Source organism: Homalodisca vitripennis, chromosome 2 (assembly GCF_021130785.1).
Source record: "Homalodisca vitripennis isolate AUS2020 chromosome 2, UT_GWSS_2.1, whole genome shotgun sequence".
Lineage (NCBI taxonomy): Eukaryota > Metazoa > Arthropoda > Insecta > Hemiptera > Cicadellidae > Homalodisca > Homalodisca vitripennis.
In genome coordinates, this window is record NC_060208.1 from 41,439,179 (window position 1) to 41,465,059 (window position 25,881).

The 25,881-nt window shown below is 32.7% G+C and overlaps 1 protein-coding gene across 1 annotated transcript in view; it reads right to left on the reverse strand.

The window, feature by feature from the left end:
• LOC124355606 (regulating synaptic membrane exocytosis protein 1) overlaps positions 1 to 25,881 on the reverse strand; it is a 183,284-nt gene that overhangs the window by 123,145 nt on the left and 34,258 nt on the right. The window contains exons 4-5 of the mRNA XM_046806769.1: positions 5,874 to 6,027; positions 1,715 to 1,915 (exon numbers count right to left, since the gene is read on the reverse strand). Coding sequence (XP_046662725.1) covers positions 1,715 to 1,915; positions 5,874 to 6,027 — 355 coding nt within the window. The remainder of the gene's footprint in view (positions 1 to 1,714; positions 1,916 to 5,873; positions 6,028 to 25,881) is intronic.

The window sequence follows — 25,881 nt, forward strand, 5'->3', positions numbered from 1 at the left end:
ATCATGTTTATACTCGTGTTACTACGATGTTATCGTCACTTCTCAGAACGTTAAGCGGCCGTACGTGTGATCTGCAAAAACGTGTACAGTCTCGTCATATACTAAAACACTAAATAACTGTTACTCTTGTGAAACTGACCTAGTACGTGTATACGTCGGGTTTTGCAGTGCACTAATCATGTTTATACTCGTGTTACTACGATGTTATCGTCACTTCTCAGAACGTTAAGCGGCCGTGCGTGTGATCTGCAAAAACGTGTACAGTCTCGTCATATACTAAAACACTAAATAACTGTTACTCTTGTGAAACTGACCTAGTACGTGTATACGTCGGGTTTTGCAGTGCACTAATCATGTTTATACTCGTGTTACTACGATGTTATCGTCACTTCTCAGAACGTTAAGCGGCCGTACGTGTGATCTGCAAAAACGTGTACAGTCTCGTCATATACTAAAACACTAAATAACTGTTACTCTTGTGAAACTGACCTAGTACGTGTATACGTCGGGTTTTGCAGTGCACTAATCATGTTTATACTCGTGTTACTACGATGTTATCGTCACTTCTCAGAACGTTAAGCGGCCGTACGTGTGATCTGCAAAAACGTGTACAGTCTCGTCATATACTAAAACACTAAATAACTGTTACTCTTGTGAAACTGACCTAGTACGTGTATACGTCGGGTTTTGCAGTGCACTAATCATGTTTATACTCGTGTTACTACGATGTTATCGTCACTTCTCAGAACGTTAAGCGGCCGTACGTGTGATCTGCAAAAACGTGTACAGTCTCGTCATATACTAAAACACTAAATAACTGTTACTCTTGTGAAACTGACCTAGTACGTGTATACGTCGGGTTTTGCAGTGCACTAATCATGTTTATACTCGTGTTACTACGATGTTATCGTCACTTCTCAGAACGTTAAGCGGCCGTACGTGTGATCTGCAAAAACGTGTACAGTCTCGTCATATACTAAAACACTAAATAACTGTTACTCTTGTGAAACTGACCTAGTACGTGTATACGTCGGGTTTTGCAGTGCACTAATCATGTTTATACTCGTGTTACTACGATGTTATCGTCACTTCTCAGAACGTTAAGCGGCCGTACGTGTGATCTGCAAAAACGTGTACAGTCTCGTCATATACTAAAACACTAAATAACTGTTACTCTTGTGAAACTGACCTAGTACGTGTATACGTCGGGTTTTGCAGTGCACTAATCATGTTTATACTCGTGTTACTACGATGTTATCGTCACTTCTCAGAACGTTAAGCGGCCGTGCGTGTGATCTGCAAAAACGTGTACAGTCTCGTCATATACTAAAACACTAAATAACTGTTACTCTTGTGAAACTGACCTAGTACGTGTATACGTCGGGTTTTGCAGTGCACTAATCATGTTTATACTCGTGTTACTACGATGTTATCGTCACTTCTCAGAACGTTAAGCGGCCGTACGTGTGATCTGCAAAAACGTGTACAGTCTCGTCATATACTAAAACACTAAATAACTGTTACTCTTGTGAAACTGACCTAGTACGTGTATACGTCGGGTTTTGCAGTGCACTAATCATGTTTATACTCGTGTTACTACGATGTTATCGTCACTTCTCAGAACGTTAAGCGGCCGTGCGTGTGATCTGCAAAAACGTGTACAGTCTCGTCATATACTAAAACACTAAATAACTGTTACTCTTGTGAAACTGACCTAGTACCGGATCTGCGGGTCCGACACCGCCTCCTCCTGCAGCTCCGGACTTCACCTCGTCGTCGTAGCTGTGCTGCTTCTGGACGCGCGACATCCTGCGGGTGTTGGTGCGACTGGGAGTTCCTCTGCTACCACCACCGCCTCCACCGCCTCCGCCGCCTCCGCCGTGACGCCATGGATCGTCCTCCACGTCGGGTTCGTCTGATATATACAATATTCACTGACTGAAAATATGTTACATGTGGCAACACAGGACTCCAAGAATGGAGAACTAATTTACATTGTACTCGAATACACATGCAATATGGTTTTTCTAGAATTCTACAGTGAAAAGAAAGAAATCGGTAGTCATCCTAGTTCAAGTTCTAGTTCTTTAACGCTTTAATCATTGATGTAACAACGGACAAGCATTTAGTACAAGCTACAGTAATGTTTAAGACAGCTAAGTTGCTATGTGCTTAATACTTATTAAAAAAACTTATAAGAAACATAATGTGTCAAATACATTTCATACAAAGCTAATATACACAGTGGATACAACTAATAGACATGAAGATAGTCTTATACTATTAAAATTAAACAAGAGATATAACAAAATTAAACTATTATAGTAAGAAAAGACTGGCAATAAACATTAGAGTATATATTTAGTGATAAGAACAAATAACATGTGAAGATCAACTATACATAAAAATATATACAGTTTCAGCGGATTTAAAAATGGAAGGTATCTAAAGGGTTAACAACTTTAAAACTATAATTTTTTCAGTTCATATATTTTGACATATTTAAAAAACCCAAAATTTAAATAAATGCTATATTAGCATCTGCTTCCCAGAAAAAGACTAAGAGAAATTGAACATTTTCAAATTTTCTGACAGTGATTTGATTATTTATATGACTGATGATCAGCTTAAGTGTTATGATAATTTTCTTACTCTTAACTTCGACTACTTTCGAAAGCAACGCGGCTAACAATCGATATTTCTCTTCTAGAAACTTTTATATTTAAATAATAAATAATAAACCCAGGTTGTATTTTTATACGATGAAAATTAGCTATCGGCTCTTTGACTCACATAAATTTAATAGGTTTTAAAAGAAAAAAAAACAAAGAAAGCGCCTGTTGAGTGTGGGTGCAAATTTGTGAAATAATAAACCATTTATTTTGATATAGTTTACTATTGATTACACATTTCTGAAAATCATGTTTTGTGGCAAATCATGCCTAAAATCACATCAAATTATATGTATATATATATATATATATATATATATATATATATATATATATATATATATATATATATATATGTTTTAATCGTGTTTTATCAATAACAGGAACATGTTTGAAACTAAGAGCTGAGTGAAAAATCATTTCTTCCGTCAAAGACGTCATTTTCGTAGTAAGATATAGAGCTTCAGTCACCTTTCTTGTCCAGTTTCTCAAAGAAGCTTGCTCTTGTTCATCATTTCGATATCCAATTTGTAAGAATTCTGCTGAATACAATGTATGACGCTTCTTAAGAAAATGGAACTTTAATGTTTCAACAATTATTGTGAGCTGTGGATTTTGAACCTTTCCAGTGAAAGCCCCCAGCACGAGCTGCAATTGGATGTAATGGTAGTACGCTCGACCACGGTGTTGCCGATAGGCGATGATGATGCGCTCCACTAAACTGCTTTTTGCGGCATGTGACAATTTTAAGCAGGAAGTAGAAAACAAATTCCATACACCTAAATGTAGAAAGCATACCTCGACTAAAAATAATCTATGTAATCAATGCACGATAATAATTGAAACGAGATTAAGCTAACAACATTAAAACACATGAAAAATTAGATATTTTGGATATGTCTGAAAACCATAGAAAAATAATGACAATTGTATAAGATAATTTAGAGGTATAAATACATCTACGCAAATATATTTAGATAAAAATTCAGAGAGTTGATACCTGCTCTATCCAACTGTGACTTGGACTAAATCGTCGGTAACTTCCTTAGAGTGTTCTAAATGTTCGGCATCCTTCCTGATTTGTAAAAGTGTTACAAATTCTTTGCACACATTTTATGAAAGGATAAGAGGATTCTGAGCATTATTCACCATGTTACAAAAATATAATGATAAGTTTCGAGGATTTTGAATAAACCCCTATTTATATGTAACATGCTTAATTTCAAATCATAGAAATATTATTACGATATAACGATGCCAATTTCTTGAAATCATGCTATTCTTGTATATACCTCTTCATCAATAATAAACATTAAATACATACTTTCTATTTTACAAACTCAAATCAAGATTGTACTTAATTATTGAACATCAATGGTGCAGTATAAAATTCTGTCTATTGTTAGTATAGTTTAATGTTTATTTATTACGTTTCAGCACAAGAGTAATAGTTAAGTGAATTTTATTATAAAATTTAGTGACTCGTTAGTCATCTTTAAATATTTAACTTCATATTTATAACCTCAATGAATATTATCAACAGTTTTGGTGATCTTAGGAGTGCGTCAAACACACGAGGAGGCAGTTCAAAGCCATCTATGTACAAAGGGATAATCGAGTTTGTAAATGTGTTGTGAGTAAGTAATATCGCAAGCGTACAATGGAAATAGAGAAACCCAAGAACACATCCCTGTGGAACTCCATTCTGAGTTTCGGTAACTTAATTTGGTGCACTTCAAGTTGCAACATCTAGTGAAGTAAGCCTTGGTGTATTGTGGTACTTGACATCATTTCTAAGTTTATGATGAGTAGGGCCCAAACATTATAAGTTTCCTTGTCACAACGAGGATGAAAAATTAAATAATTGGTTGTTTGCATGAAACTTTAATTTTTAGGGGAATGTTCTTCTAATTTAACAATATTTAGACGAATATTATTAACATGTTTTAACATGAAAACGGTTCAAACCCATTTTTAACCTTTTTGCATACTCTGGTTGTTCAATTGATCCTATGAACTATCGGTTGGAAGTCTATTGCTTTATTGAAGGTTTAATTTTAGGATTAAATTTGTTACCAAATTAAATGCCATAAACGTAGTGAAATACTCAAGGCAACTTAGAAATAATAGGATATATTGTCTTTCACGATTCTTTAATCAAGATTTATTCACTGAAGAACTATAAATTTGAGTTTTATAGGGGATAATTCATTTTCATATGACCAAGCCAACGCTTACGGTTCAAGTCAAATGCACTCAAAACTAATATACATTCAAAATAGCAATTTTTAGAATACACCAACAAGTGTTTTTGATTAATGGAATGGTTTAGCTGTCAGGTCCTACACATCCTCTTTATATCCTTGTTTCCCCCCTTTTTTTGTAAACTAGACCATAAAGTTAGATCCTTTATTTATTGGTCCTAAAATAACGATCATAAATTTCAACCAGTATAATACATGACACCATTTCGACTCATAACTTTTACTTATTGTCAACGTTGGGCTTCAGAACGTTATTTTTAGATTGAGAAAGTAAACAAGGATAATCTTTTGGTGTACCAGCAGTTACTTTGTGGTAACTCGTATTTAAACAGAGAAAACTGTCTTACGAAGGATACCGATCATTAAATACTACTTTATTAGATAGGCGTCCACATATAAGTTTTCAGTATTGAAATGCATGCTATAATGCTATTTTAAATATACTAATTGAATGATGTAAACCGAAACTGTTGAATTGTAATAGACCCTCTCAGTCTATTAATATTACTGTTTGATTGTTTGTCTGGGCAGGTCGGGGAAAAGGAATTCTCTAATGTGTGTTACAGGGATCTTGTTGTAGAAGACAATGTTAACTACTCATAAAATTCCTGTAAGTAGCTACAAAAATTAGGAAATATATCGATCAATAACATTGAAACTTTTATGAAAAGGATGAAATTTAGTATTTCAAACAAATTCCCAAGGAAATGTTCCACAAAGAGGTGGCACTGAAATGATTCTTTACAATCTGCTTATCTTAATTACATTCAACCATTAAAAAAATTGAACTTAAGAACTAAAGTTATCGTTTCAGAAGAAACGGAAAATTTAAGTGCTTTACGTATTAGCCTAGTCAACTAAATAATCGATATATAACCATCGAAGCAGTCGATTGCTTTCCGGTGTTGACGTTTCAACAATCGGTATAATCGCTTACCTGCTTGCGCCTTGAGGTCCCGCTGGGAGCGCTGCTGGTGCTCCCACCGGTCGTCGACAAAGGGACGCCTCTCCACGCTGGGGCTGGTAGCTCTGCTGCCTCCAGGGCTACCACCCCCTCGCTTGTGCCTCCATTCCAATTCTCTCTCCCGCGCCTGCAACATTGGTGTACAGTTCAAACACATACTTCGTGTTATTTAATGTTTATAACTGTGACCATGAATGTGGTACAGTTAAGTTCAGTTAGTCAAACGCCATTAACACGTTTATGACATTTGGCGTCGAATTTTTTAATAATAATGGCAAAAAACCGTAATCGATTTTTTAACGCTAAACGTCCAAAAAGAATTATTTTAATACAAGTTTTACATTTTTCTCCGTGTACCCCAAGGGATGCCTAAAAAGATTAATTTATCTAAAACATTAAGCAGTCGCGTGCGCCCGAGAAGGTGCAAAATAGTCTGAGGTATTTATTTAAGTGCGGGATCGAATTTAACAAACAACCAAGACATGCTAACAATAACAACGCAATAAGGAAATTTTAGCGCTTTGCAAAAGCCTGGTGTGTACACGATCGGGTACATAAGTTGTGAAAGATGGCGTATACCCGTTGGGAAAAATGTCGTCATTAACGTGTTAATATTCCAACAAATTGTAATCGATGGATAAATAGGTTTAGCTGGATTCCAAACAACCGAGACTCTGGTCTTGTTAATATTATTAGAGTACTGTAATGCAGCGATATATAATACCCTGTAGTGACACGGTCACCTTTAGGTTAACAGTTATCTATGACCAATAAAATGACATAGGCAACTTATTTCCAACACATCCTGGATACAAACGACCATAAGGGATTGACTCTAGCTAATTTAGCCTTCGACTATGTAAATTATAGGACCACACACCCTCCTAGTTTATTCTTTGAAGGCATTGATACTACTTGTTAGTTTAACTAAGTTTGTAGCTGTTGCGTTTAGTTAGTCATCCACGTGAGGTAGAGATGAGTTTTGTATATAGAAAAAAGTATTGTAGATGTTTTATCGCTCACTGATAGTAAATATTTGAAAATTTCCTTTTACATCCAATTTTTCACCATCTGCTTCCATGAGTTCTAGTTATTTAAATATCTAAAACATCCTATTCTATTTTAAAACACAAAAAAGTAAATGTGCGATTAAATTACAAACGAGTTAGCTCTTTAAAATAGCTTTTAAATAACTAAGATAATTTATTTGTACGTACAGTATTGGAGGTAAAAATGTAGAAACGTAAAAAATTCGATTATTTGTTATCGCTATTTTGGATACAGTCACCTTAGACTTCGGATTTCATTATATTCGTCTTCATCAAGGCCTTTACAACGTGTTGTTTAATTATAGAGTTACTATTTAAAATTGTATCCCTACAATGGTGGAATTTTGTATATATCTATTACATTATTAATACAAATTTAAATTGATATATTATATCACAAACATTTTATTATTTTTTAGTTATTTCGAGACGGACTGTCCTCTCAAAAAAAGTCTACCATTGCTTCTCGTTTCATAGCATTCTATGAAAGAATAGGTTCATAGTCCGACAAAGGGTATGATAACAAAGTTGAAATGTTACATCATAGCCACACACATGTATTGTTAGGTTTGCTGATTGCTACTGTGCTGTAATAACTCGGTTATCTTCGAACTGATATCCAAACATTTGTCGTTACATCTCGTGGACAAATAATTAATGGTAGTGTTTTGTAGTCAGTTGAATTTAAAATGCAAATTACTCTATAGTAAAATAAAGTACATATAATATAACTAAGTAAATTTTTATATTTACTCACATGTTTCCAGTAACGTACTGGGCTAGCCAATCAAATTCTATTATAAAATATTTACCTTGTTTATGGACTCTTCCATTTTCCAATCAATTTCACCCAGTTTATGGATTCTCCCCTACTCCAAAAACTAAGAAAACGATATGTCGGTGCAATGTTGTCATATTTTCCGATATAGAATAGTACATCATGAATAGCTTTATTTTTATTGCTTTCGGATTTTATTACTTTTCGTGAAAACTAATGTAAATCTTTTTCGGTTTTAAAAGTAATTGGAATAAACGGTATTTGCACGGCAATTAAATTAAACTTTCCTGAAACTATTGAATAGGTGAAAGTGGCTAAAGAACTTATCCAAGGGATATGTAAGCACTATGTCTACTACCACGTTTAGTAGGAATCAATAAAATATTAAAACCCTTATCGTGTGCACAAAATGTAACATAGTTACAAATAAATACTCTGTAAGTTTTTATAGCAGTTTTCCTCCTATTATGTTCATTAAAAGATAAATATTGCACGTTTTACTTTCTTCTCAAAGTCCTATTACAGTATAAAGGCAACATTTTTCACTTTAAGTACCACCTGATAATTAAGGACATTTAACTTATATAACGTATATTATTTGGCTTCCTTTATATATCCGCAATAATTTATTTAAGTTGAGAGCTGTAAACCCCGCAGTAATAATTAAGTTATAACCCTTTCTGTTTTGAATTTTGAATGGTCGCCACCTTAAAACGTAAAGAAACATAAAAATGTACAAGTAAAAATACTGTTTAAAATTATTTTAATTTAATTTTTGTTTTATGATGTGAAATAGTCGACAAAACCTTGCACAAACACAAACGGCATGATCTTTGAAATATTGAATGGTTCAATATTCAATGGTTGAAAGGGGCTAATGTACTTATCCATAGTACTATGTCTGTAGAACGTTTAGCGTCCGTCAATAAAATATATTCTTTAACGTTATCACATGTGTATTTGTTTAGGCTACTCTGTAAAAAAAGGAAAAACCGGAAAAATGCGGTAGTACACTGCTGCAATAGACAGGCCTCTATATAGTTAAAACCTTTTTTTTCAAATTTATAATTGTCATTTTATGTAATAAAAATCCAAAAATAATAGCATAAAGTGTTTTGTAGAGTTTAACATACAAATATTGTGGACCTGAAGTCATAATAGCCGATACCACTAGATAAATCTCCTGGTGAATTGTTTATCAGCTGAAAAATCAGAGTTTAAATATAAAGTTCTGCTAGTTAAAACTTTTCCTGATTCTGCTCTCACCGGTATTAAAGAGATATGGTACGTTTATTTTGGTTAATTATATGTATTGTCAATAACTACAAAAACAGGTTTGTCAACTGAATGTCAGAGACATTCGAACACGTGTATAACCAAGAATACGTAACTCTTTTATATATTTAATGTAAGTTTATAGTATTTTAACTAGGAAACCAATAGTTTACGTTAAAATTGAGTTACCCTTTTAGCAGCACCAGCGTGAAACGAAGTGGTTAATCCGATCAAAGTGGATTGGGATTGGATCAGCCATACGCTAACAAACCATGGCAGCCTCTGTGGTCATAATGTAGTAATTTGGAGCATATTGTAGAGCTCAACATACCCGGGAATAACGAACCAACGATGAATAACCATTTAAAATATTATCGTTCCTCTTGTACTTCTGCCTACATGTTTTATGTATTTTAATTTTCATAGAAGACTAATAAAACACGAAATTGTTTGTGCCATGATATAACAATAAAATACAACAATATTTAGAGAAATAATAATACGTGGGGGCATCATTTAAAATTCTGAAATACTAGCACTCTGAAATGCTCTTAATACAACATAAAATACATTGCTTGAACATTATTTTACCAGGATTCCACAATAATGTTTGTGTTTTTACGAGCTAGTTGTGCGTTTATGGTTTTTGTGCAGTATCTTGACGTAGGTAACTATTTGGATCTGGAATAGTTTTAAGGCCCAAATATTTCTTTATGAGTTACAGTGAATGAATGTTTTTGGTACGATGTATAACAGTTCACCATCTATAAACTTGACAAGAGTTGTTTTAAAATAATATAAACAGTCATATAACTATGTAACTTAGTTAAGCTTGCAAAGTTACTTTGGGTAGTCAAATTATTTCAACCTGACTTCTTACAGTGCTAAATAATCAGAGGCATTTTTACATTTGACATTAAAATCATTCAGACGTAGAATTAGTTGTGCAACAAGTAGTACAAACCTATGATAATATCTTTGACCTATGAGATAATAGAATTTTTGTGATGGGGCTATCCAGTCATAGTAAAGTCCCCACTGTGTATTAGTACCGTATCATTTGCTAACCTCACCAAAAAAGTGGAATTCCTTCAAAAAAGTCTCAAAACTACATATTCCAGGCACCTATATAGAGTTATTCTGACTGCCAATGAAATTGATAATTTATAAAATAATCAATGCATAATATCTTACATGGATTAATCGATTGAAATTATAAAACCATGCATTAATTATTTGTGTCAGGAGTACTCAGTAATAAAACAGATATATAAAAACGAAGTAAATTAAAACAAAAATGTCTGGAGATACTTCACTTTATAAACCAACAAACACAAAACATTTTGTTAAATGTTAATAATATTAATAAATCAACATCTCATAAAATAATATTTTTATATTAGTAATCCGCATCCGTCACATATCCTTCTTTAATGTTGATTAGGTAAGAAGTCATTGCGCAAAACCACGAGTATTTTCTGCATCCTCAACCTTCATGGAGTCGGCCTCTTGTAAAGTACAATCTGGATCCTTTAAAACTGAGGATCAAAAAAACACTACCACACAATTTACATTTCTACAGAAGAATCTTTTCTGTTACAGTTAGAGCAAGTCATATCGAATGTAGAACATTTTCTACGAGCATACATGCCTCTACAGAGGCTCACACCGTTATTAATCATAAAGTGTGAATAACCCTGAATATTTTTGTCACTGGATCTTTCATGTTTCATAAATACGACTACAGAAGAGGGTTTTCAAACAGCACCATTTCTGAAACTTGCTTTTTAGTTTGTTTAAATATTAACGGCTGTATTTAAGCTATTTTAATAGAGAGGAAACGATAGGGCTATCTCTGAGTTTCAAAATTTCACGTTGCACTTATAATATTACAATTGAGTCAGAAATTCGTAAAAATGTTGGCACCATCAGATTGCATAAGTTTGTGGAACAAAAATCTCTTAAAAACTTCATTGGTTTTCCACCAATTCTTTAACATTTTTAAGCCACCCTCAGCAAGTTTTACATAGACATCATCTTCAAATCTAAACTCATTGTCAATATTAATGACATCTGGACCTAATGCAGGCATAATGTATAGAGTTTTGACTACTTCAGATGTTTCTTGAATTTCCGATGCAACAACAGTGATATAGTAGGTGTTTTGCATGCGCTTCTTTACGGTTCCTAAAGGTTACCTGATCTTTAAGGTTTTCATGTTCACATGGTGAAGTATGAAAGATAGAGTCGTATAGTATTGTAGTATAATATTGTACAGTATAAGATTAAAGAGCTCTAATTTTATTTAATAGCAATAGCAGCAGTGTTCCATAGTAAAATAGATAATTAATTACGACAACGGTATATATAATATCATTAATGGGCACACATAAACCAACATACACAAAATACCATAATAATAAAAATATGAATGATAACAACAAAATCATATATCGGTGGATAAAATCATATTTAACCGGTGTTCAAGTTCTTGGAGCCATAGTACCACAAATGTTTTCACTAGAGTGACCTTACACAATCTCTCCCTCGTCAGAACTGATATATCATTCATAAGCAAAGTTGAGTACAAGCATAGGCTATATGAGGGATTCTGATCTCTTGGGGGAGGACATGTCATTGCACTTGATTTAAACACTAAGATGTTCAAATGCGGAATATAGATAATTGTAGGAACTGAAGACGGTATTTTTTAAACGATCGTAAGGATAGGCTCCTTGACTCTGTGGTAAAATTAGGCTCAGCAGGATCTGCTTTATCCCCTAAGGACGCTTCAAAGGTATCCCAAGACGAAATCCCCACAGCAAACACACTTCACCGGGGGATTTCGCTACGGTTCTGTTCAGGACTCGGTCGATAGTCGAGACATTATTTGTAGCACATCATTATTTGGCCTTTTGATTGTGTTAAAAACTAGGCCTAAATTAATAAAAAAGTTAAACAGTTAGTGAGTTTTCTTATTGAGATTTTGGTACGTTATATCTGAGATATATCTCTTAACATATACACGTACTCTAAGTATTACAAAAACCCATAAGTGATTGATTTTAACAGAAATTAAAAGCCATTCTCAAAAAGTATTGCCTAATATATCCCAAACATCTTGTGTCTTCAATTATATTTAAACTAAAACTTTAAAGTACGATTACTGATCAGCGAAGAGTAAAAAAGTTTCTTATAGAACCATATTAAAGAAGTATTTCTTAAATCTTGCATGATGAATTACTTATCAAAGTTTAAATACCGCTTTAACGCTATCATCAGAAATAATTAGCTTTTAACTTTTCTTACTTGAGACTAACAATGATTCACATTTATATTTTCAGTGCAACAAACTAAATGAAAAGTCGCACTGAAAGTCGGCATCGTTATTCTATTTAATTGGCTGCTCAGCAACTAATAACAATGTTTAGTTGATAAAGTTTTCTTTTCACGTTTGACCTTTCACATCAGTTTTGCAACAAATTTAAATCCAGTTTGTTTTAGAAATCAATATTTATGCATTACGTTGATTATCACGTTAAACTGTTCCACCTTTATAATTGCCACTCAACCTTTATATTGTGCTTTTGGATACATTCGAAACCTTTTTAGGGAATATGTCTGTCCTATCACACTTTTATCGATTGAAGTTTTACAATTTAGAGGAGTAGTATGAAGGTTTAAATGTGGATTTTCCCATGTTAAAAAAATAACATTATAGTTATGAGTTTGAAGTATAGAGTAATAATTATAGATTTGTAAATGTTTGAGTTTAAACCCATCTAAAGTGCAGGAGGGTAAAAGGAAACCGAATATCTTTGTACGAAATGTATTTGTAATATTTGATACTTGTGCAAAACACCAAAAAAAAGTACAACATTTTTACTTCCCCCTAAAAATGTGAAAACTAAATATATAATCTCAAAATATATGGAATTTTAGAATTCCGCACTAAGACATACTAAGTTAATGTTCCAATGTTTGCCTTTATAAACAAATGGCAGCACAAAAAATGTCCGGTTAGTTTAAGTTATATAAAATTCTTCATAATGGTAAAACGACAAAATTAATCCTGATAAGATATCGGAATTTAACGTACAACTTTCACAGTTTATATTTTATATTAATCTTCTTGTGATTAAGTGCGATTATATAATTTGAAAACTCACACTAGTAGTATTATTAAAACAATGGAAAATTGTGAAGGAAACAGGATTTTCCGGACATTTGCCATCGATCAGTGTGATACAAAAAATTAGAAACAGCTCATTGAAATATTAAAACAGCATGTTCGGGGAATTCCCTGAAAAAAATTATATACAGTGTAACTTTGCATTGCTTGAGAATTATTATTGCAGGGATACATCTTCATACATACATCATACATTAAATCTTCCCATATCTTTACATATTACAGAAAATGGAATTTTAATATACAAAACAAACTCTCACTGTGAAGATTTGTTAAAAGCATTTTGTCTTAGTTTCAAGATTTATTTTTACTCTAGAGTTGGATATCATGGGAGAGGTGTTTTCGTCGCTGAGATTATTTTAAGCTTTTCTGTATGCTACAAATTCGAGGGTCTGCTAATTATAAGTGGGTCCAGGGATAAGGAAAACACCTGATCTCTCTCCCCGTCTACACAAGGAGGGACTGGTACTTACAAGCAGGTAAGAGGTACTCCTATCCTCTTGACACTAGCTCCTCTTGATGGTACATGGTTGAATCTACATACATCGTATTTACCCCGTAAACAATCACGAGACGAAACTATCCACAAGGTTCAGAATCCTTGATAACTTTAACATTTCATATCAGCTGAAAAGGGGAATATCACCAGTAGGTTTCTTTGGCAATCCTGTTATCGGCCTATCTTTGTATTCCTGTTAGGGCTAAGATGTTAGAAAATATTATAAACATACAGTTGTGTAGTTATTTTGAAGAATTTAATTTTTTTATGATAATGAATTTGACTACAGAGAGGGTCGTTCTATAATAATGACAGTGTATAGTCTTGTAACACAGTTGTACCTAGCTTTGGAGGAGAAGCGCATCGCTCAGGTCCCACTGTGTGGTCTGAGCAAGGCATTTGACTGTGTGGCACATGATATTCTTATTATGAAATTATTATGCATTATTATGGTCTCAAAGATTGTGTACTTAAATTTTTTGTGTCTTATCTTAGTAATAGAACACGGTTGGTTGAGGTAAATGGTAAGAGATCTCAGATATTAGATGTTAACCAAGGTGTCCCACAAGGCTCAATTTTGGAGCCAGTGCTCTCCTTAATTTGAATCAATGACGTTTCTTGTAATGTTGATTGTTTTTCCACAGTAATATGCAGATTATACCTCTTCGGCTTCTTCTTACAATAACATTCATTCTCTTGAACATACCTCTCAGAGGAGTTATGACAAAGCTGTTAAAAGGTTTACTGTTAAGGGTCTGTTTTTAATGCTGAAAAAACTAAAAAGATAATTGTGTCATTGAAAAATGCACGTCTATCTGATAAAATTCTTAGATGTAAATTTGTTGGGTATTTACATTGATTTTAAATCAACATGGGAATTCCATATTGAGTTTGTGTAAGAAGTTGTCTAGATAGTCATAGTTATATATTTGTACTATATGGTTTAAAGAATTTATTCCTAAGGTTTATTTAAGAATGGCCTATCACGCTTGTTTTAGAGTAATTTGAGGTATGGCATGATTGTGTGGGTAATGATATAGGAATTGGTAATGTTTTAATTTTGCAAAAGAAAGCTGTCAGAATCTTGACCAACTCCTTGTTACATGAACATTGTAAGCCCTTGTTTGTGGGAACGGGAATTCTGACAGTTGAAATTTTGAATATTTATTAAATAATAAAGATTTTGAGAAGAAATATTGATAGTTTTAAGTACAGGTATGATGTCCATGTTCACAATAATAGGTTAAGAAATAAAACTGATATAACAAGATTTAGGTTGACGAGGACTTAAAAATAGCACAACACACTTGCTGCAAAATTGTATAATAAGCGGCCAATGTGCCTGGTAGAAGTTATATGTGATAAGATGTTCTGTGATAGACTGTTTAGTTGGCTTAAACTACATCCTATGTATTCTGTTGACAAATTTCTTGAATGGGAAATAGATTTTTCTTAAGTTTAATATGTCTATTTCTAATTTTAATATTTGGTTTTAGTTACTTGTTTTTGTCTAAAGCCTTTATTCTTATTAATTTAAATTTTTACTTTGTTACAACTTTCAAAATGTTATGTCTGTTGCCTTATTGGTTATTGTTATTTGAGATTTTGTTGTTATTTTAAATTGTAGTTTAACACGTTAGAACATTACTTGAACAACGAGGATCTGCCAGGGGTAAATACATTGTCACTCTTGTTGCCTGCTTCCTTTTTTTGGATTTCATAAACTATGTACTACTTCTGTTTGTAGGACTCGTATAATTGTTGACGAGACCAATCGTATAATTGTTGACGAGACCTACTGTAATTATGGTAATTTCTTAATGGTCAATAAATATCTTATCTTATCTTAAAAGCTAGTCTGATGACTATTTCGTGAAGAATAAAATGGCCAACGTATTTGATGAACCTATGCGGAATGCTTGTATATTTTGTCTATCTTTCCCATATATGAGATTGAGATGAAATGAGTTGATATTTTGGGTGCCAGTGACTTTCTCATAATTCCTTTCCCTTCCAGTTTATGTTTGATATTCGGTTTAATTCTCTTGATATTGATGGAAATTAATAAAAAATACGATTTAGTAAGGAAGGTGATGAAAAAGAAAGTTCAATTCACCTAGCAGTTTTTACGTTCCTTTTCCTCTGAAAGAAAGGATTAGCTCTGATCGATCCCGCACTACCATTATTTCCCTTAAGGAATAATTCAAGATATGCCAAAGGACTTCTGATAAATAATAAGCGGAATTCCGAACTATATACCTCCGAAATATCTATTCCTCCACATAAGAGACACCAGTGAACTTATTCTCCATGATGATAAAATATTCATATCCACTGTAACTAGAGGATAGCACATTGTAATATAGATTATAGAGGTTTTTTACTCTTCTGTCTAAATAAGACAATATTATTTAATGAGAAAAAATGTATACGTACCAAATTTTCTTTACTAACATAAAGCGTTATTATTATTATATGGTACTGAATTAAATACAGTAAACGCTTTATCAGGAACAAATATTTGTACATACAAAATGTAAATTTTACTGAATGTTTATATTATTTACAGTACCAAATTGGAACATTTTCCTTGGTACGTAGAACAATTAAGGTATTTGTTATGTTTAGGCATATTTTTTATTAGAACTCTTTAGTATATTTTAATTACAAGTATTCATGTTAATATATGTGGTGTAAAATAATGCTATTTTTCTGGAAGAAATTAAAACAATATTTGAAAATTATGCTTGTAAACCTCATGCGTTTAAGTATTTTGACATCCACTGATATTTTATACCATTAACACTACAGCCACTATCGAATCACAAAACACAAAACTTGTTGACTTTTCTACAGAATCGGGTATATATTAGTGTGAGTGATACAAATCATCTCATTCCCCTAGATGAATGATGAGAAAATAATTAAACCGTCTAAACCCAAGATTTACCTATATTGTTATATAAAATAATAATCAGTCGAGTGATTCCAACGACAAGATACAATTTTGTTAGATCTTCGAAAGTTATTGTTCTATATTTTTAACATACAACGAAGCCAAATGTCTCAAATCCTGTTATACTATCATATGATCAATCGTCGTTGACAAACTTATAACAAATAACAACACTCCATGTATTATAGATTCTAATGAAAGTTGAAAACACACTCTGTGTTCTCTGGTATATGTGAGATGAAACTGTGTTCATCAACACAATTAATCCCAAGTAACTCCACATCTTACATCAATACAAGTTCCTTAACTGGCAGAAATTTAATGAAGCACGCTTGAGGTTGTAGTTGGCTTTATTGTCACTCTTCATTAACTCTATCATTTCTTCATATAGCAGTAAGCTAGTCGAATATTTGTCTGATATTTAAGTTCTAGAGTAGATGTGTGACAAAACGGTGTTTATCAACACAATTAATCCAAAGTAACGTCACAACTTGCAACAGTACAAGTTCCTTAACTGGCAGAAGTTTAATGAAGCAAGCTTGAGGGTGGCTTTGGCTTTATTATCACTCTTCATTTACTCCAGCTTTTACTTATATTGGAATAAGGCAGTCGAATGTTTGTCTGATATTCAAGTTCTAGAGTAGATGTGTAATAAAACGGTGTTTATCAACACAATTAATCCAAACTAACGTCACAACTTGCAACACTACAAGTTCCTTAACTGGCAGAAGTTTAATGAAGCAAGCTTAGGACTGGAGTTGACTTTATTATCACTCTTTACTAACTCCAGCTAACTCTTTCCTTTATGTTTGTACAGCAACAAAGTATATGAATTTTTGTCTGGTTTTAAATTTTAGAGTACATTGGTGATAAAACGGTGTTTATCAACACAATTAATTCAAAGTAACTCCACATCTTGCATCAATACAAGTTCCTTAACTGGCAGAAGTTTAATGAAGCAAGCTTAAGGCTGGAGTTGGCTTTATTATCACTCTTCACTAACTTCAGCCTAAGTCTCCTCTTAATCTTTCTATAGCAACAACGTAGTTGAATGTCTATGCTACGTAATATATATCGTATAATTTCAATGTATCTTATTCCTACTGAACAAAGCTATAATGTACATGTAAGTAAGTACGAATGTTACGTTCAGAAGGAGCAAAATAAATGTAGACGTTGGGATACAGAAAGTGTACATATTTTTCCGAAATTCTTTCTCCAACATTAGTTTAATTACATACTTAAGATATTTAACAAAATTGTATCTTATCGTTGGAAACACTCGACTGATTATTAGTTTATATAACAATAGATGTAAATCTTGAGTTTGGACGGTTTAATTATTTTCTCATTATTTATCTCAGGGAATGAGATGATTTGTATCACTCTCATTAATATATACCCGATTCTGTAGAAAAGTCAATGAGTACTTAGCGTTTTGTGATTTGTAATGGCATAAAAATATCAGTGGATTACATTATCAGTGTTTATCAGTGGATGATAGTCTTATCAAGTATATAGCTTTAGAGATAAATTGTTTTTTGAAAAACTAAAATGGATATGTATTGGAAACCAAAACATAAATATACTAGAGATAAAATCACATCTTCATCAAAGTTTTCTTCCCCTAATCAAATCATTATGTACAGAATATTTGTAAATTGTGTGATACCTTACAGTAATGCCCGTAGTGGAAACGAAGCAAATTTTCTAAAAAAAAAATTAAATCCTAAAGTGCAGTAAAATAAAAGGAATATGAGAGCACATATAAATGCAATGAGTAATATTTCTAATTCTCTTCCTGACAGGATTGTGGAATAGGATGATATGATAAGGTGAAAGAGTGGTGGCAAGAGTAAGGAACAGTTGAAGAAAGAAATGTAGGGACCTTACTTTCATATCTGCTCTACGACCCATATACAAGTGGTGATTGGAAATGTGTTTATATACTAGATAGACCTAAAGAATAAAAGCTAAATATGTTATACGTAAGTATAATAAATTAACAAAATCAGCTAGCTGACCCTTACGTTGAGAAGAGCATATTTATTAATTACCGTTGTTTTGAGTAATTAAATAATCTTGTGAAATGATACACCTAATTTCACTTAACCCTGAAAATTAAATAGGAAGGTTAATAATTGTTTAACAGGTACAGGAAAAAACTATGTCACGAAAGTAATAACTTTAAACCCTTACTCATTAATTGTTCATACGTCACTAAATATTCGTGTGCCTTATTCTTACCAAAATCATTTCGAACTGTACTACTGTAAATGGAGGAATGGTCTGTGGCGAAGAGGGAGGTGATCCAATTGAACGCTAAATGGGATCGGATATCCAGGCTTTAGAGATTTCTGCAGAACATTGTGAAACTACTGCAAACTGCTCCTGAGTACAATTCGATTATGCGACCCCTCACTTCTGAATAATTTAGTAAAATCATTAAATCTAGGCAGCTCACCATTTGCATACAACATACCTCAAGTGTAATGCGTTCTTATTTTGAAGTTAGTATTTGCTGTCTTGGCCGATGTGTCATAACTTATAATTATAATAAACTACTTATATCTGGGCATTAAATTGCCGATTCTGGAATACACGAATGAAATACCGTGAAAATGGATCAAACAAATTTTAATTTGGATAATAATTTTAAAATTTACCTAAATGAGTGCAAATAATACAATATCCCCTTTTATAAAATCGGAATATTTTGTTAATGTTATCTGATGTTGAGTTTTGTAACTTACTTCCAACATATAATACTGTATTTCAAGCGTCATAGTTGATTTCGCTATTTTATAACGATGAAGAAAATAATATATACTTATGTGCACTTGCAAGTTAATGCAATAAAAATGCGTAAATTCCGGCTTTTTAAATTCAATTCCTGTCTAATTTATTTATGATTCTACACTTGAGTTTGTGTTTTGCACCGACCAAGAAAAATATATAGTTATATAGGTACTGGAAAAAAATTAGATAAAAAATCGTCTATGATTAAATAACAATATACGATATGATAGTATAATTTTTATTTAGATTTGTTTACCCCGGTCATGATATGCATACAAAATCTTGAAAAGCAAAGTTAGTTATATGCAACTACATGAGTCAAAAAGCATCTAATTGTTTATAATTAGTTTTTATGCAACTACATCAGTCAAAAAGCATCTAATTGTTTATAATTAGTTTTTTTATAGAAGTCTAGTTGTTTTCTGGACTGTAATCTGAGAACGAATGACTAGATGAAGCGTGTTGTATTCATTCTCCTAATGACAAGGAAGCCAGTTTCAAGTACCTTGTGTGTAAACTTTCACAGCTTTTTCATTAATGTGGCTTTTATAATAGCGTTTAAATAATATTTCTAACGCATTAGATCGTTTAAATTCTTCATTAGTGCAATATATAGTAAAAGGTCTATGGCAATTTCGTCTTTGCAATCTGCAATAAATTTTTGATTAAGCACTGTATACTTAACATTTTATAAAACTTAAATGTAAGCAAATGTTTATGTCTCTTTTCCGTCAACAGCCGTTTAATGTCAGTTAAATTTGGATTACGTTTTTTAAGTAATACCCTTATTTTTTCCGAAATATAAAATATTCAGGGAAACTTAAGATTTTCCCCTTTTATAAAAATGTCCCTTTCCCTTTAGCTAATTAGAAATAATTACCCGATTTGGAGCAGCCGTTCCAGATCGCAGTGCTCAGTAACACATTTAGTGGTTCATTTTTATTTAGATGATATATTTTAGAACAAATAAATATTAAAATTGAATTTACCTCTGAATGGGAGACTATTAAAAATCTAAAAGAAGATTGTTGAAAAGCAACGATTTGTGCACACTGCTAAAAATTCTACAATGAATATCGAGGATTCAATATAACCTACTAAACAAATTTTATTGATTATAAATACTAAATTACTGCGTACTTAATATTTGATAAAATTGTACAGTTTAAATTACTACACTTTTAATTTATTATCTGGATATTTTCTTACTCAGTGCTGAACAGTTGTTGCAGTAAAAGCTTAAATAAGAAGTGATGTTACTATCAAGCTTACTCTATTACTGTAATACAAACAAATTAAAATAGTTGTTAATTAATTAAACGTATGGTTTTGCTGTCATGAAAAATTTTTTACACAGAACAGCTTATTACATTTAACTAGCTCTTTCCATGTATATTATTATATAAATATGAAATAATCATTTTCTTTTTTCATTTACGTAATGTATTCCATGAACTTATACGGTATTTTAATAATTATTCTGCTATTCGGCGCGGAGAAGAATAAAAAAAATTAGAGATCTGTATAATTGTTACAGCCATTTTTGAGTCATAGTCATGTAACTCCGACCTTGTCCTATGTATATAGATTATCTTATTTTTTTAATAAATAATTAAACAGAGTAAAATAGGTACCTTCACTAGCGCTCAGCCAGTTACAGATTCAAAAGGATATAACGCGTTGTTTTCTCATAATAATCACAATAAAGAGCTCTCATAATATGAGCAGAGTTGACTTGTCACTGCAGCAACAAGAAACGTCAGAGCGACCACCTCTAAACAAAACTGCTCAATCCTTTCATAAGCACAAGGCAGCGCGGGGCGACAACTTCCTAAACGCCGCGCCGTTGTTACGTTAATGCCGACTGTTTGTTGTAACGCGTGACAACCCCTCTTTGCTTTATATCGTGAGTAATGGGGCAGCATTCAGTTTATTTTTAAAAAGCCGAGTCATACCAAAGGTTAAAGGTCATGCCATAAATTGCAGAGTGATATGAACTTACGTTCAATATTTTTTTTAATCTTGCCCTTTATCCAGTACAAGCAACACCACGGCTTCATCCGTCTTCGAGTTTCGAGTCGAGTTTAGTAATAATATATTTCACTGCATATCGACTATCAAGATTTTAAATAAAACAGTGCACTCTATTACCCAATGCTGTTCTCATGAGTTAGAGCGCTATAATCACTAATGATAAATATGAAAAGGGACCATCTTTCCTCTGGAAATACCCAATATTCTTAGCAAGTACTGTCTTCTCGTTATATACAAGGTGTCCAAAAAGTTCCGAGATTGTTAAATAATTTGGAAACAATATAAGATAGAACTACAAAACTTGGTACAGACCTATTGGACAAAAATATATAATTTAACATATATCCAGTGACCCGCTGATTCCTCAGGAGTACGGCCCACAATAAGCCAGGTGAAAAGTTATACTTAAGTATACAGTAGGTTGGTAAGCAGCCGATCAAAGATGGCTTGTATTTAAAATTATTAGTTAAACGCTACCAAGGTCATTGTGTAGTTATACTATTGTATTCACAGGCAAAACTAGAGTAATTGATGATTTCTGAATCCCATTACACAATCTAGAGATGAATTAACAATGATTCAAGCATCAGTACTTTATTAATTACATTGCTTAGCTAAAAATACAAGCTATCTTTGAATAGCTGCCATTTCCGGCTCAGTTTTCCGTTTAAGGTCAGGTTTGCGGCATTTTATTCTAATAATAAAGACTTTTAATTTGATATGCACATCAACTTATGCTGAAATGAAAAAATGTCTTCTGATTCTTGAGAAAGTAGTGAGTCACTGGATATGTTTTAAATTAGATTTTTTTATCCAGTAGGTTTGTAGCTCTATCTTGAAAAGTTTCAAATATATTTTATCGTCCCGGGACTGTTTGGACATCTTGTATTAAAAATGGAATGTATGTATATTCTCATTTCTGTCTATTTGACTATCTCTCTGTCAGTTCGCACGCTATGTCGAGAACAAATTATCATGTGGACTTGACATTCTGTATTAAGATTTTTTTGTTCTTTAAGCAACATCGAGTTTGATAAAAGTACATGTCACTCCATAGGATTTGGGTCGATGCCATTGTCGATCATTCTAAACTGGTCTTATGGGTAACCCAACGAACTATAATTCGATGGGGTAATCACGATGGCAACAAGAAAATCATACAGTCAAGAAATGTGTAAACAGACTAACATACGACATTTTAACATGTGATATTTGGTGGATTGGTGGTATGGCCTTCGTTATATTCTATGGGTCCGTTCGATTCTGTACCATGTTATTTCCACATGGAATTTGATTGAGCGTCGTTGAAGCCCATTACTCAGTAAAGAGCCAAATAAAGTGTTATTTTAATAAATTTAATGGAAAGCAGTCGACATTTCTTAAAAATAACTATATTTGTGTCTCATGTTCACAAATAATATTCTAGATTAGTTACAGATGTATAAGTTATTTGCAAAATTTCATAAGGAAAATTAGCTGTTTCGGTCACATTCTTGGAAATGCCAATCGTAATCACATGAGATACGTAATGCCAATTATTTATTTGTTACATTGCCTATCGCTTACTACGTTGTGAGCGGTTTATATTACAATAATTAATTTGTATCTGTTGTATAGAACATACACCCATAAAAATGCCATTATACCTATTTTTCATCTAGACTTATGCAAAAGTCCCAATGATTATTTCAAAAAATATTCTTTAAACCTGATTCATCCAGCAGTAAAAGTATACATAAAGATATAAAAATCACCCAAAATGGACACGCTTGTTTCTGTTTCGTAGTTTTTTTATTTTTTCTGGGGATTAAGATTTCTGACGGTTAAGATCCTTTTATTGTTTGCGATCGAACCCTGTTCCTTTTCATTGGCAGTTATATAAACCAAGTTCATGTTAAATAGTAAAACCTAAATAGAAGTAGGATCTCATGGAAATTTTAGTTTAAATTAAAATATCTGTAATGTATTAGATTTGAAACACCTCCTTTTTCACATATTAAATAGACGTCTTTGTTTAGTCCAATATGGCTTATTGTGTACACGTTTAAGAATTTGTTCTTATAATTCTGAGTTGAGATACAATATTTTATTTCTATATTTCGAATTCCTCAAAAGTTTTAAGTTTAACATGAAGTATGACAAAAATCTATTGAAAAGTACAACAACTTTGTTGATTGACAGCAAGCAAAGTTGTATTAAAAATAAATTTCTTCTTGGGTTATGAAAGAAAAACTATTTTATATTTACAAAAGAATATATTTTCTTCGGTGATTCACTCTTGAAGTGAAAATTAAATGTTTTTATAGCTGACAATCGGTTGTCTTATTATCAGTTGATATTTTGACAGCATAAACTCCTTTATCGCCTTTCTGTCAACTTTATAACGAACCACTCCATGGTTTCTAGTCAGGTGCTGTGGAAACAGTACGATCGGCGAATTGTGTCAGCTATAACATAGTTTATCAAATAATAAGTGGATTTATCTTCGGATATCTCGTTCAAGAAATGTGTATCTATATATAAAAAAGTGTAAAAGTAAATATAATACACTTTTAGTACACTTCAGAGAAAGAAAAACAATTTCAGGGTAAGATTTCCCATTCATTGAAGGCGTCGTATTCTTTCAACAATTAATGACCTAAGAAAAGATTCTGACGGTTAAGGTCCTTTTATTATCTGCGATCGAACACTGTTCATTTTCATTGATAGTTATATAAACCAAATTAACTGGAGACAGGAAAAGAGAAGAGGAATAAATAATAAACAAAGTAGTGTTTGTAATACAGGTACACCTTACAGTTCACTTAGCTGCCGTAACATGTCAGACTGACACTCCTTGTAATCCCAATAGTTATAGTTCTAGAGGTTTACCACTCCACCTAGACAGTAAAGGCGTAAGATGCACAATTTTGAGAATCCTATGACGTAAGATGAAAAGATACCGAATCAAGTGCTCGTGCGGGATGAAAATACAGTTTTAATAACTTTGATTATAAAAGAGAAATGTTTCTGTCATGAGTGAGCCACGTGACTTGGAATTGACCCACAAGTTCCCACTATTACTTCCTGATATAGACAAGACCTTAGTCGATTACTGGAGGGGAAATTTGTCAATCTTTCTCCATCATTTCTTTGCCGGTTCTCTCTCCCACCTGAAGAACTGTGAACATGCCTCACACTTTAAAGAATATAAATCGGCTCACATTAGGCCTGCAAAGCAGATCATTGTAAGTCCTCTTCACTTTAGCTTTGCTTCCTTCTAATCTTCCTATAAATGACCTTATCATTTCCATAATCCAGTCAAAATATTAAGACAGACCTTGTAACAATCAAGATATTAAGACCGCTGTTCACAACAGTCTTATCCCAAACTACGTTACATATATTCAAAAGATCGTGCTACCACTCCCGATTTTCTGTTTTATCCTGCTTCTAAATCTTTACTCAGAGGAATAATTTTGTACTTCCTCTCCAATCTGTCCAAGATTTCTCTCTCAGTTATTCTCCGGGTATCTCGATGTCTTCTTTCTCTTTTCTACATCTTTTTCGAACACTAACTCTCTCTCACATCAGCAGTTCTCTGATCCACCAAGTATCGTGTGTACGGAATAATTATATAACCTAATAAGTCTTTAAGAACTGCTCTTGTCCCATATTCCTTTTAGCTTTTGTATTGTTTTAAAGCCTTGTTGTTCTATTTTTATTCTGAAAATTCTATTCTCCTGTAACTTGTTGGAGAATATTCTCTTTTCTGAATTTGAGCTATCTTTATCTGATATGTGCATCACTTGAGTACAAAATGTAGTTGATACTCGAAACTTCTGGACTGGGTAATGATGAGATTGAGACGTTAGTTATAGACGCTATAGAGACGTTATGACACGTAGGGCGGTAGGAACTAAGAGAAACGACAATACCGCTTGGATGTCTATGGTTAACATTAATTACTGATGAATGTCATAAGCCAATTATTTTGTGGTGATAAAAAATGTGATCAAATCTGTAAAAAAATCACAGATGGTAAGTTTTGCAGAGATTTGTATGTTTCGAAGATGAGGTAATATCGAAATAAATATATTGAGGGTGATGGTCTCAAAAACATTGATGTCAGTAATAGTAACATCTCGATAATTACCGTGAATTTTGCAGACTATTACCTCAAACTGAGCAGTTTGGTCACACTTCGTAACAGAATTTGAAATCCAGTGTGAGTTTTCAAGAAGGCACACTCCTCTCTTGTGGCATTATGTTAATAAAATAAATACCGAAAATGTTGAGTTATGTCGTATTCCTACAAGTCCATCCATTTTTTAAATATAATTTGGTTCAAATTTCGTTTTGCTTTTAAGTAATACGGAGGCATCGTAATTTAATAAAGATAAAATCGTGTAAATATTAA